The 14,613-nt window shown below is 44.2% G+C and overlaps 1 protein-coding gene across 3 annotated transcripts in view; it reads right to left on the bottom strand.

Annotated features, from left to right (window-relative positions):
* Osbpl10 (oxysterol binding protein like 10) overlaps window positions 1–14,613 on the bottom strand; it is a 255,947-nt gene that overhangs the window by 108,806 nt on the left and 132,528 nt on the right. For 2 of the 3 annotated variants that reach the window (XM_042666539.1, XM_042666540.1), the window contains exon 4: window positions 12,479–12,670. The exons of the other annotated variant lie outside the window; for it this stretch is intronic. In XM_042666539.1, coding sequence (XP_042522473.1) covers window positions 12,479–12,670 — 192 coding nt within the window. The remainder of the gene's footprint in view (window positions 1–12,478; window positions 12,671–14,613) is intronic. 3 annotated transcript variants of the gene reach the window in all.

Genomic DNA, 14,613 nt, shown 5'->3' with positions numbered 1-14,613 from the left:
GCTGCTAGGGCTTCTATATTTAAAGTGGAAGAGAATATCCTACTTAGACATTCATGGCCAATCAACAGCAGGTTGAAGAAGCTAAGGTACCCCCAAATAGTTGAGGTCAGACCCACCCGAGATCCCCCAAATTGACATTTATCTCTATGACAAGACAGAGAGTGTTCTACCCAGACCTTTCTGGATAGACGAAAATACTCATGCCACAGACCCTCAACCAGTGAATAGCAGTGTCCCCAGGTCATCCACAGGGGATCTTGGCTCTGACATGAAGGGAAACCATCTGCACAAACCTTCCTTCACCATCAGTAATAGCAACCACTCCATCATTTCATGCCCTCACACAGTCAAGGTGGAAGCCCCCAAACAGGTATCTGGAATCACATTCCTCAAGGAGGGAAATGTGCACAGAGCCGCCTCCATGACCAACAACACCATTATTGTAAACTTTAAACCTCACATCCCTGGGGGCCAAGATGCCGAGCCCAACGCTGTCAAGTCCAAGTCTGAAACAGACATTAGACTCCTCAGAAACACTTCTGCCAACAGGAAAGAGCATGTGACCCTCAGCCCCCAAAGAAGCAGCCAACCCCTGAGGAGCTCAGCTTCAGAACTTAATCCCTCACTTGAGAGCCCAACTCTGGGAATCCAGGCTGCCATGGTCAAATCTGATGGTGACCCAGCTACATTACACAGGGCTGCCTCCAGTACCGACAGTATGCAACTCACCTCCAGTGCTGCATCAAGTGAAGACCAGGTCATTGGAGATGTGGCTGCTGAGGAATATACACGAGAAAAAGAAAATAAACCATGCAAGGACAAGGTGTACTCCAAGGTCACCACATCAAAACTACTAGAATCCACACACATAAAAGCAGAAGTTCCAAAAATTCTACCCCACATAAAAGCAGGGGGCTCCAAGGCTCTGTTTCCTAAAAAGCAGTTGTCCCCAAGTCTCTGTACCGCCAAAAAGCAAAGGCCTCCAAAACTTTGCTTCCTAATGATGCAGGTATTCCCAAAACACTGTATTCCCTAAAAGCTGAGATATTTGAAACTCTGTATACCCAAAAAGCAGAGATCCCTAAGACTCTGTAGCCCCTAAAACCAAATGCCAACAAGATATTAAGCCCCCAAAACCAGATGCCACAAAAACTCTACGCCCCACAAAACCAGACATGAGCAAGATCTGGCCATTCAAATTGAGACCCAGAATATCAGATGTGTCAAAAAAACAGATGTCATCAAAACAGTAAGATTCAACCTATGACCCAAAAAGCTGCCGAATCTCCTGTTGCCAGGAAGAAAGGCAACAACAGATAGTTAAACCAAACCAGGCCACATCTAATACCAAGAACAGGCCAAAAATCAAGAGTTGCCCATTCATGAACAACTATGAGTAATTCAAAGCTAAGTTGTGAAAATTCAAAACTAAGTAGCATGCTAGTGAAGAGAAAATGAAAGAAAATGAAGAGATTTTGAAAAAGTGCAAGAACACCTCATTCAGTAACAGCAAGCAAGAAACTGAGAGTCTCCAAGCAGCTGAGGCCACAGCTTTTGAAAGTTGGGCTGCTGGGACCAATTCAAATGTACAAGGCAGGGCTGGGAAGGTAGCTTAGTGGTAGAGTGCTTGCCTACCATGCATGAAACTCTGAGTTCGATTCCTCAGTACCACTGTACAGAAAAAGCCAGAAGCGGTGCTAGGTAGAGTGCTAGCCTTGGCCAAAAGAAGCTCAAGGACATTGCCCAGGCCCTGCCCTGTGTTCAAGTCCCAGGACTAGCAAAAAGAAAAAAGAAATGGATTCAAATGCACAAGACACTGAAGGAGACAAGGCCACCTCAAGCACCCCAAAGTACTGGGACAACCCACTCCACTTCTAGGTGCCTGGGACAAGGCATCCAAGATGCCACTAGCAATGGACAGTCCACCACCACATACCTAGCAGCAGGGGGCCCAGTCTCGGGACTTTTGGCTGCCAGGGTGAATAAGACCACCGAAGAAGCTAAACCAGTTGATAATGGCTTCATCACCATCATAGTGTTTGCCAGGGATAACCGAGAGGCATTTAAGAGGCAGAGGGCCTTACTGGAGGCCTCTCATTACCATCCCCCAGGGGAAAAACCCCAAGCACTTCCCAACCTAACACAAAGGTAGAGGGAACCCCAAATGCCTCACACCAGTTCTCAGGTCTTAGCAGGCACCTTGGGTCAACAACACTCACAACCAGGTGAACATGGGAAGGCCAAGGACATGACACTTCCCCATTGCCCCACACCTCAGCCACAGACACCTAATGCCTACCAACGTAAACTTGTCTCCATACCATAGAAAATGCCAAAATTAGAATATAACTTCAAAGGGAAGACAATGGAGGCATCAACCAAGATAGACATTCAGGAAAGACAAATTCACATCACTCACCAAAGCCTGCAGCACAACAGGAAGCAGCTACAGGAGCAACACTTGTGTGGGAAAGACTGTCACACATCCTTTCTGGGGTATTTACTCTCAGGCACTGAAGAACCAGAGCCACAGTGAGGGCTTTATACAACCACCGAAGATAGGAGACACCAGTCTACCTCACAATCCGTGAAACCCACTAGACTATAAAGAATACCTGGAGATTTTTGAAAGGCTGAAGATGAGGAGCCATTTACCCACAGCCAGTGATGCTGCCCATGCAGAGGAGAGACCACATACCAATAAGCAGGCCTCACAGCCTGAGAAAACCCATGAGGACAGACTTGCTGAGACATGGAACAGACTCAGTGCATCACTACGCAAAAGACAACCTCTGCAGAGAAAAGTCTGGGAGCTAGGCATTCAACAGCTGAGAGCCTATCAGATGAGAAAATGTATGACAAGAAAACCTGGCATTGTCAGAGAGGTTTGGTATGGAGGAGGTTTCAGCATCAAAAAAAAAAGAAGGAAAAATCACCAGAGAAAATCCTGAAGCCCTTAAAGCCAATTGGTCCAGCCAGAAAATACCAAGTGGAAGAAAGCACATTCACTGATTGAGTACACTATGAGCACACAGGTCTCTAACATATCAAATCAAAAAATACCAAGGATTTCCTACCAGTAGTCATGAAATATCAGAGCAGACATTCATTTTTCTTTGTATTATGATTTTTATCACAGTACTATTAAACTGGGTTATGTGCTTCTTGCCTTTTTTCATTATTATTAAGGAGTTGTACAGAGAGGCTACAATTCTGTACGTCAGGAAATGAGGACAGCTCCTCAGGGACAATGATACCACTTCCTTCTCCTTGCCCCATTTTCTCTCTCTTTTCACAGCCAACAAATTTAAGCCCTAGTAGTGGTATGCATGCACATATGTGCACACGAGCGCACACAGGCATGCGTGTGCGCACACGCGCGCACACACACACACACACAATCACTGTGTCCCTATGCTCCATTTCTCTGCAGAACCTGACCTAACTCAGTGCCCAGCTACTCCTGAGCCCCCTCCCACCTCCAGGAGCCCACTGCTTTGGGATTCGTTTGATCCCACTCTAGCTCTACTTTTCCCACTGCTTCTCCACTTTGTGACCTCTGTCTGTTTCCCATCACTCACACTCCAAAAGGTACAGTTAACCTCACTGAATCCTAGAGTTAGTGGTTTTCCTAAATATTGGTCTTTTCTCAGCTCCTAAGACCACCCCAAGTCCAGCAGCCAATCCGGGCCTATGGCAAAGACAGTGGTCTGATCAGGATTGTCAGATTGGTCAAGCTACAAGGAACTCAACTTGACTAACTGGTTCCCGTTGGCTCTTGCTTGAGCCCCGTCCTTCTTGATCAGGAATCACAAGTGAGAGGTGGAATGGAATACTATACCTGGGTCTCCCAGGGTACACTGTGGTGTGCCTTCTACAGGCTGGTCCATCAGTCAATTGCACAACCAGGGATACTGAAGGTGTCTCTTTCCAAGGATGGACACACAGGTACATGACAGAGAGAGGTTCCCAGGGGGTCTGGGGCTGATGAGGAGCATGTCTGCTGGAGACTGCTCCTAGGTTATCTCTTCCTCAACTGCTACACCCATCAGGATGCTGACTGGACTCTCCAGGGACAGACAGCAAACAGGACTGCAAATCTGCATCATCTGTACCCACTTTGTACTGGCCACTTTAACTTCTACCATTGATCAAGGGAAAAGCAAGCTGGGTACTTGCTCCTTTCCCCCTGACCTACAGGGAGCTGGGAAGCATCCTGCTCAAGGACTAGCACTGCAGTGACGACTCTCCCCACTAACAGCTGCTGCTGTGTCCTGGAGACCCACGCCAGTAAGTTCGTTGAGTCCTCATTGGGAGTTGACAGAGAACAGGAATCTCAGCCACACTTTCAGAGAGCAGGGAAAGCTGTCAGGCACAAGCTATGTCAACACAGCACCTGCCCCTGGTGCACAGCATTTGGGGTCTTGGCTGTGGAAGTAGGGTCAATATCCCAGGCCACTTTAGGCAAGGTGGTTGTCTCAGGTCACTCTCTTTTGACTTCCCAACTTGGCAGAGCTTCTGCCCAGTCAAACAAATCTGCACAAGAGGTGAAGGAGATGTGATTCAAGTTTCTAATCATAAGACAGATCACCCAGACAGGCTAGGTGGATGTCACTCACTGCAAAGGCCCCAAATCCAGGGCTGAGGCTTCCTTGAAGCAAGTCTGCCCATCAGTCCTCAGACCAACTTAAGACAGCTCAAATCAGGTAAGCCAAGTCCTCACAAGTCTTTTAACACCTCCCGCCTGCACCCAGCCTGCTCTGCAAGACTGATGTCTCAGGAGACTGGAAGCTCAGGAGATGCATGGGGACGGCTGAGGGACAGAACCTCAATGCTTCTCTTCTGTTCCTGTTAGCATGGAATACTTAGGTCATGCCACACTGTTCTCAGGATCCCAGACTGCCCTCCAGACCCTGCAGCCATTGGTTTCCCATTTCACAACCAGAACTCACAAATCCTCACTATTCATCTGGGATGCTTCAACATTACAAGTGCCCATTTTACCTTCCAAAGTCACCAAGCACCATTTCCACCTGTTCTGGGCACTAGAAGGCTCTGTAGGGTTTGCATTTGAAAACAACACTCTTCTGCTTTAAAAGCATTTGGAAATCAAGAAGCTCCTCATTACAACTTCTGAAAACTGAAGTCTGAAGGTGATTTCTTTGCAGAGATGGAAAATTGCTGCCAAAAATACATGCCGGAGTTGTCATCATTTATCCCAAAACTCTACAGGGGAACTATTTCAGGCCATTTGCAAAATGAATCACTCTCTTCACACAAAAGACCGGTGGAGGCAGTCCACTGGCTTTCCCTGGTCATGGGATGGGTCTGATTCACTGCTGTCAGCTCACCATCATAAATTAAATCATCTCATACAAGTCATCAGGGTGGTGGGCACCCTAATAAATTATAGCTAATCTATAATCCTAACTACTCAAAAGGCTGAGGTCTGAGGATCACAATTCAAAGCTACTCTGGGTAGAAAGAAAAAAGAAGTGATGGTTTTGGTTCAAGTGAGAGTGGCTGTCTTGAGCAGAAAAGCTGAGTAAAACCATGAGGCCTGGAGTTTAAACCTCAGTACTAGCACAAAAATTTAAGTGAAATAAAACTACTGAGGGAAATGGGTTACAGTAACTGCTTCTACAACAAATGCTCCACAAAAAGCAAAGTTTCTAACCAAGTTCTTACTGCATCCATGTGAACCTGGACCAAACAGAATCACCCAAAGAGAGACAATATTGAGGTCATATTCATGTATAAAGGTGCTAACTTCGTTAAAGATCTTCCCTGTGGGCTGGGAAGTTGGCTCAGTGGTAGAGCGCTTGCCTTGCATGCCTGAGGCCCTGGGTTCGATTCCTCAGCACCACATAAGCAAAAAGAAAAATGCCAGAAGTGGCGCTGTGGCTCAAATGGTAGAGAGCTAGCCTTGAGCTGAAGAGCTGAGGGACAGTGCCCAGGCCCAGAGTTCAGGCCCCACGACCGGACCCAAAAAAAAAAAAAGATCCAAACTCACCTGGCCGAAATGACATAAACACACATCTTCTTTATGACAAAATGTGAAAGGCTTATTTAAAACCATGTTAAAATCGGGTGCCAGTGGCTCACACCTGTAATCCTAGCTATTCAGGAGATATCTGAGGATCACAATTCAAAGCTATCCCAGACAGGAAAGTTTATGAGATCTTATCTCCAGTTGACTACCAGAAAACCAGAAGTGGAGCTGTGGCTCAAAACAGTAGAGCACTAGCCTTGAGTGAAAGAGCTCATTACCAACAAAATAAAAATAAAATAATAAATAAAACCATGTTAAATTATTGTCTCAAGAGTTTACCCAGTATAAATCTGTACCACAAACAACTCTCTCTGCCAAAGAATCTCACTACCAGAGAATAACTCCTACTTGTGAGTAAATTATCAAAGAAAGCTTAATTAAATCTAAATTTATGCTTCATCTACCCATTACCACTAGGCTGCACAATTTTTTCTTTCAACAAGCTACAGAATCCAAAACGTCCCCCTCCTGTATTAACAGTATTTCTCTAAAGTCTCCAATGTCACAAACAAAAGACCACTCAGTACACACACGTACACACACGTACACACACGTACACACACGTACACACACGTACACACACACACACACACACACACACACACACACACACACACACACAGGAACTTTTACTTCCAGAAACCTAGCAAACATCTATAAAAATCTATCCAGCACATAATCCTAGCTACTTGAGAAATGGAATAAAGGAGGGATCACAATATTAAGCCAGAACAGAAAAGAAAATATAAAGTTCATGAGATTCCATCTGGACTAATGGTTAGGTAAAATGGTGCTCACCTGTCATCCCAGCATCATGAGGAAACAAATAAGAGGACTGCAGTCTAGGCATGCCTGGGCAAAGAAAATAACCAACAACAACAACAAAAAATGGGAGTCTAGCAGAGTTACTCAAGTATAGAATGCCTGTCTAGCAAGCACGAACTCCTGAGTCCCCAAAGAAAATATCACAAAAAATATATCGCACTTGTAACAATTGAACTAGAACAAACCTGTAAGCCATGTGAAAGATAGTATAATGATATGAAAGCGTATAGTATAATGATATGAAAGCGTAAAAGCCAACATTTAAGATGGGCACCAGTGGCTCACGTCTGTAGTCCTAACCACTCAGGAAGCTGAGATCTGAGGATCGTGGCTCAAAAGCCAGCCCCCGGCAGAAAAACCCCCATGCGAGTCTTATTTCCAATTAACCACTTAAAAACCACAGAAGCAGAGCTGTGGCTCAAAGTGGGAGAATGCTGGCCTTGAGCAGAAAAGTTTAGAGACAGCACTCAGGCCCTGAGTAAGTTCAAGCCCCATGACCAACAAAAAAAAAGCCAAACTTTAATACAATGTATGTTGCACCTTCCACATATCACATGTTTAAGCAGCTGAGGGGTCAGTTTTTTTTCCAGGTCCTGGGCTTGAGCTCGGGCCTGGGCACTGACCTCAAGCCTTTTTGAGCTCAAGTCTAGCACTCTACCATTTGAACCACTGTTTTGAGTTATTTATTGAGTAGTTTATTGGACATGAGAGTCTCACAGACTTTCCTGCCTGGGCTGGCTTCAAACCGTGATGCTCACACATCTCAGCTTCCTGAGGATTACAGACATGAGCCACCAGTGCCCAGATCAAATTAATTTTTGAAATGTGTTAGATTCTATTTATAAATCAGTTTCAATGTCACCAAATCAATGCTGAGATCTCAGAATCCCCGTTTAGAACCAGACAAATCTGCAAGACTATTATCTCTAAATAACCAGCAAAAAGGGGTAGAGGAGAAATGCCAAGCAAGAGGCTCTGAGTTCAAACTCCAGGACTGGCACCTCCAAAAAAAGTAGCTTGGTCTAAATTAGCTTTTTCTTTTTCTTCCTACCCTGACTACAAATGATAGTGTTCTCCAGATATAGTTCCCAGAAAGGAACTTGCAAGTCAGTGGTGACACACAGCTTTGTGTTTATTATACATCAACAAACTGTAGTAAAGAGACAACATGCCACCCAGCCACCATTTTTGAACCCCATATACATATAGGTTGATACCTTCACCATCAAGTTGGCTTTAGTTTTCATTTCTCCGACTGCTGGTGGGGACATGTCTATTCCTCAAAATGCAGTGTCGCCAATCCCTCAGCTCCCAACTCCTAAGCTATTCCTGTGAGGACACCAGGTACTGACAGTCAGCATCTCCATTCTTTTAAGCTTTAGATAATAACCACTTCATCTTTCAGGTTGTCCTATCCCTTTTACCCTTGCTATGGCATTTACATAGTATTTGTTCTATTGCCTTTGGCTGGGTATTTCTCTCTTATTCTTCTGATATTCAGAGGCTCATCTATCTTCTGTGTGATGATTTCCTCTATTCCTGCAATGATGCTAAGTTTATCTTTCCTGTACAGTTGGGCTATATTTCCTGAATAGCTATTTATATTATAGAGGAGAATTTAAAAACAGATATGCTGTGTATGTGTGTGTGTGTGTGTGTGTGTGTGTGTGTGTGTGTGTGCGCGCACACACACACACACACACACACGCACACACTGGTCCTGGGGCTTGAACACGGGGCCTGGAAGCTAAACCTTGGTTTTTTCTGTCCAAGGCTGGCATTCTACCACTTCAGCCACAGCTCCATTTCTAGTTTTTTGCTGATTAATTGGGTTAAGAGTCTCATGAACTCTCCTGCCTAGGTTGGTTTCAAGCCTCATTTCTCAGATCTGAGGCTCCTGGGTAGCTAGGATTAGAGGCACAAGCCGTCAGTACCAAGCTTACAGAGATCTATAATTTGTACAGAACTCTCACGAATAAGATATGCACAGGTGAATCTAGATACATCACAAGATGGCATCTCCCACAAAACAACTCCCCTGCCCGGTCCAGAGTGGCAGTGGAAATGACAACCAAAAAGTGAACATTTCAACCTGTCATTGAGTGGCTCGGCTTCCTAAAATTCTCTCAACTCATATTTGTATGTTCATCTCAATAATCATACTCAAAACAAATTTTCAACAAGAAAAAGTCACCAATACATAAAGGCAATTGTCTGAAGGTATATACTGACACTCAGGAGCACAAACACTGACTCAAAATCACTGCGGGGATATTTTACCTACTTATTTACCATAGAAAAAAAACTCCATGAGAAATTTCAATGAGTTCTTCACATACACAGAAACTAGAGGAGAAAAACAACACAATAAAGAAAAAAAGATTTAAAAAGGCAAGGCCAGAAGGGAGGGTGAGGAGGGAGGTTCACAAGTTTCACACCAACTTAGATTACATATGAAGACTGTCTCAAAATATAAGGAAAAAAAAGGAGTGGGGGGAAAGACGAAAAATAAAGGCATATAGGTAATCATTTTGTTTAAAAAGTTTAGATCAAGCTGGGTGCCAGCAGTTCATGCCTATAATCCTAGCTACTCTGGAGGCTAATATCTGAGGATCACAGTTCAAAGCTAGCCCAGGCAGGAACGTTCATGAGACTCATCTCCATTTAACCACCAGAATACTAGAAGTGGAACTGTGGCTCAAGGTGGTAGAGCGCTAGCTTTGAGTAAAACAAAGCTCACAGACAGTGCCCAGACCCTGAGGTCAAGCCCCATGACCAACCAGAAAAAAAAAGAGCTTAGATCATAGAGCATAGATCATTTACACATATACTTACATAAAAAATTCAGAAGTACATTAGACACACTATGTTGAAAATGAACTGTACAACTTGTGGGTGAGGACTGGAGGGAAAAACTATGAGAGAGAAAGGGAAGGGGTAACAGTGTCTAAAAACAAATGTACACTTTACCTAACTTATGTAACTGCAACCCCTCTGCACATCACTTTTATAGTAATAAGAAAGAAAAATTCAGAAGTAAATTCATGGCAAGTTTAATAGATGTTACCTGCAAGGAAGTAGAATTATGATTCATTTACGTATTCTTTATTGTTTGGGTTTTTGCAATACACAATTACACTATATACCTATGTAATTAAGCATTTTTGCACATATATTCAGACACACACAAATAACATACTTTTAAGGTCGAAAGGATTTGGGCATTATGTAGAATCAAATGCTGCTAAAGAAGCTACAAAAGAATACTAAACAAAAGTTGAGAGACTTCATATGGCCACAGCTCACTACACATAAACACTGCACCTTCTCAAGGCCTTCTATTGTGACTTATAACAACAAGCCTAATGGAACTCATTAAATAGAGCACAAAGAATTCCCAACAAACTGTAAACCTCCAACTGCCCTTTTGTTTAAGGTGATAGTCCCAAAGGACTTAAGAAATAATTTCCTATGAGGCATATATAAAAGACTATAAGTTGTTTTAAATGTACTGGATATATAGAGAGGCATTCAGTTCCTGTGAATGGAGGAGCAGTGATAGAAACCAAAGCAAATGAGAAACAGGAGAGCAAGTAATAACTGCTGGAGGTGGGTACCCGCAAGTGGAACAGCACTGAGGACAGGACACTGTTCTATTTTGTCTGTACTTGAAATTTTTCCACTCTATCTTCCACAGCAATGCCTCTGAAAAGTGCTACAAAAAGGAACAGTGAAACACACAGATGTACAATAACCACAGCCAGAATGTAAGAAAGTGCCGGGCACCCATGGCTCATACCTGTAATCCTAGCTACTCAGGAGGCTGAGATCTGAGGATCTCAGTTCAAAGCCATCCCAAGCAGAAAAGTCCATGAGATCATATCTCCAATTAACTACAAAAACAGAAGTACATGTGTAGCTCAAGTGAAAAGCCAAAGGAGAGCTAGAGGCCCTGTACTAGAGAGGAGGAGGAAGGGAAAGAGAGGAGGAGGAAGTGAAAGAGGGAGAGAGGGAGGGAGGGAAATGAAGCTTTTCTTTTTCTACACATTAGACTATTTCAACATGAGTGATCTACCTGAAACCTGATTCTATAATCATCTTTTATCAGTGTATGTGTATATATGTGTATACTCACACAAAACTTATGAAGTATTTTATACACCTCTAGAGCTACATAAAATCTATGAGGAAAACATTTCATATATATCTAGAGCTTTCACTCAGAAGTTTTGGTTTTATTGTTTGATTCAGTGGTACTTAGATTTGAACTCAAGACCCAACACTTGGCTAAGCAGGTCCTCCAGCATTAGAGCCACACCTCTAGCCCTTTTCGCTTGAGCTATTTTTCAGATAGGGTCTCATACTCTTTACTGGAGGCCAGCCTTGGACCACTATACCCCCTATGTAGCTGGAATTTCAGTTATCACTACCATACCTAGCTGTCATTAAGATGCACATTTCTATTGGGCTCCAGTGGCTCACGCCTATAATCCTAACTACTCAGGAGGCTGAGATCTGAGGATCGAGGTTCAAAGCCAGCCTGGGCAAGAAAGACCGTGAGACTTATCTCCAATAAACCACCAGAAAACCAGAAATGGTGCTGTGGCTCAAGAGGTAGAGTGCTAGCCTTGAGCCTAAGAGTTCAGGGACAGCGCCCAGGCCCAGAGTTCAAGCCCCACGACTGACAAAAACAAAAAACAAAAAAGATGGAGATTGCCTTAAGTCAAATAAGATCTTCCTGATCTCTGCCTCTCCATCAGCTGGCATTATAGGCATGAGCTGCTATGTCCTGCCCTTAATTCAGAAGATTTTTTTAATGTTCTTTTCTGAATCAGACCAAGACAGTCAGCTGCCATGGCATTGCCTGACTCATCACATTTACAAACAAAGGACTGACTGAAGCAGACACAAGATCTTGGGTTTCTCGCCTCAGTCTCCTATGAGACACAGCAAGCACTCCACCACCACTATAAGAACACAGCAAGCTAACCTAGACAGGAGTCAGCTGAAGGGAAAATGGCCGAGTCAGCACTGGCTGTCTCCAAAGCTGACATGAACAGCAAGGACACACAACCTCCAACTGGATGTCCTCCCAGGCTATCACAGGAAGTCACAGAACAACCCGGATAAATTCTGCAAGGCACGGTTAAAGAGCTCTGTGCGCACTATCTTGGGAAATACTCAATGTCCCGCAAAGCTGGCAAAGCTGGCTTCACTCCCATTTTACATGTGCAGACACTGAGGCTCCAAGCTGTGAAAAGACATGTCCTCGAACAACAGGCCCTCGCCAAGGACTGGTAGCTCACTCCTGTAATCCTAGCTACTCAGGAGGCCGAGATCTGAAGACTAAGGTTGGAAGCCAGCCTGGACAGGAAAGTCCTTGAGACTCTTTATCTCCAATTAACCATCAAAAAGCTCAAAATGGAGATAAGGCCCAAGTGGTAGAGCACCAACCTTGAGTAAAAAAGAGAGAGTATGAGCCCTGAGTTCAAACCCCAGTACCAACACACATACACACAAAAAAAAGAGGAGTTTGCCAGGCCATGGCCACAGTCCCCAACTACCAAGGGCCACTTAGGCCAGTAGGAGAGCAAGGCCTACCTCTCTGACTTCGTGAAGCTGGCCGGAATACTGACTCTTGGCTCTTCGAGCAGCTGCAGGCGACTTGTGATGCGTGATTGTGACAACACCGGGGGCCCCCGCACTGAGGTGTCTCTGGCTACAGGGAGACGCAGAATTGGGTGTTCCATGGGGGAGCAAAGTGAGACTTCGGCTCCGGGAGCTTGGAGTACTCTAGAATAAGCAACAGGTGTCAAAACTCAACAAGTGGCCTGCAGAGCATGGCTATGCTTGACTTACACTAACATGGGAACTCAGTCTTGGCCTCCACCTGCTTGGAAAGGAGAAGGCAAATGTTTAAGTGTTCCCACATCCCACAAGCTCTCACTGAAGAAGCACAATGGCATTGACAGTCTCTGCCCTTCATCTTGAGTTATATGTTCTATTCTTCACTATAGCCATGAAGAACAGCTGAACCCAACCCTGCCCCATGGGCCCATAGACCTCTGCCTGCCTCCCTGTCATTGCTTCCTTCCCTAGAATGCTCCCCCTCTGCCTCATACCCTTCGGCTCAACACTCAACCGCAGCTCAGTAGGGACTGTTCCAGGGTATCTCTCGGGCTTTCTCAGCCTCTCAGCTGCCTTTCTCTACCACGCTGAGATTCCACTCCTCATCTGTGGACAATCTCTAGAGATCCATTCTCACTCATCATTCCATAGCCAATGCCTGGCATACAATAACTGCTTTGTGCTTGCTTGTTTTTGTTCTGGTCCTGGGGCTTGAAAGCAGGGCTTGGGCCCTGTTCCTGCTCAACGCTATTGGCTCTACCACTTGAGCTCCACTTCTGGCCTTTTGGTGATTAACTGGAGATAAGAATCTGGTGGGCTTTTCTTCCTGGGCTGCCTTTGAACTGGGATCCTCAGATAAGAGGAGCGAGGGTTACAGTTGTGAGCCACTGGCACCTGGCACAATAATTGTTTATTAAATGAAATGCTTAAGGTTTCCTGCATGAATTAGTGCATTGCACCTACCTCATTTGTTAGTACAGTGCTGACATATTATTCTATCCTAGCATGTAATCCAAATTATAATTCGTCTATGAAGATGGCATGTCTACTTACTGGAGATAAATTTTTCAATAATCAAGAAGCCTCTTGAAAAACAAACCTAGATTCACTGCTCAAAGCATAGACCCTCCCCACTTTAGTGGATTGGTTGAAAAGGCAGGAGGCATCACTGGAAGAAAATTTGTAGTCCTGAAAATCCTAATACTTTGAAACTAAAAGCCAAAAGAGAAAAGCTCAATAAATTTGACTACCTACAAAGTAAAAGCTGGGGTTGGAAGTAAGGCTCAGTTGGTAGAAGGCTAACCAATGAGCAAAAGCACCAAGTACCAACTTCAAGTTCCTGTTTCAAACAACAACAACAACAAAGAGTAAAAAGTAAAAGTTTTCACAAGGAAGCAAACAAACCACTACCCATCACCAATAAAGCCAAGTAATAAGACGAGGGAAAATGTACACTGGAAACTTTTATTAAATGGGCCACAAGATGAACAGTTTACAGAAAAAGAAATAAATGGTCCAGAAACCATACAAAAAATATGTTCAACTATACTCATAAGACAGAGATTCAAACTACATTTAGCACCATCTTTCAACCATTAGCCTGGCAAACATTCAAAAGTTTGAGTGCACAATCTGTCTACAAGGCCACAGGGAAATACATGATAGAAGCAAATAGTAGCAAAGTCCAGGAAGGCAAACTGGCAGAACTGTCACGGTGCAAATGTCCTTCCAGGCCCTTCTCTGGAAACATCCTCCAGATAAACCCATACCCAAAGGTTATGTCACATGTACCCATTAGTCACTATAGCAGTAAGTTTACTGACAAAGGTTGGGAAAGCTAAATGTTCATCCGTGTGGGGAACAGATTAAATAAACTATGGTACTGTCCTCATGGAAGACAATACAGAGGGAAGTCTCTATTAACTGATCTTGATAAAATGCTGGGTGTCAATGACTCACACCTGTGCTCCTAACCACGCTGGAAGCTGAGATCTGAGGATCGAGGTTCATAGCCAGCCCAGGCAAGAAAATCTATAAGACTCCTATGTCCAAATAATTACCAAAAGTCAGAAACGGAGATGTGGCTCAAGTTAAGGGGTAGTGCCCAC

The sequence above is a fragment of the Dipodomys spectabilis genome, unplaced genomic scaffold, assembly GCF_019054845.1.
Source record: "Dipodomys spectabilis isolate Male_0828 unplaced genomic scaffold, ASM1905484v1 ptg000365l, whole genome shotgun sequence".
NCBI classification, from domain to species: Eukaryota; Metazoa; Chordata; class Mammalia; order Rodentia; family Heteromyidae; genus Dipodomys; species Dipodomys spectabilis.
The sequence above is the reverse complement of the archived record's forward strand: the minus strand, read 5'-3'. Positions and strand labels throughout refer to the sequence as shown.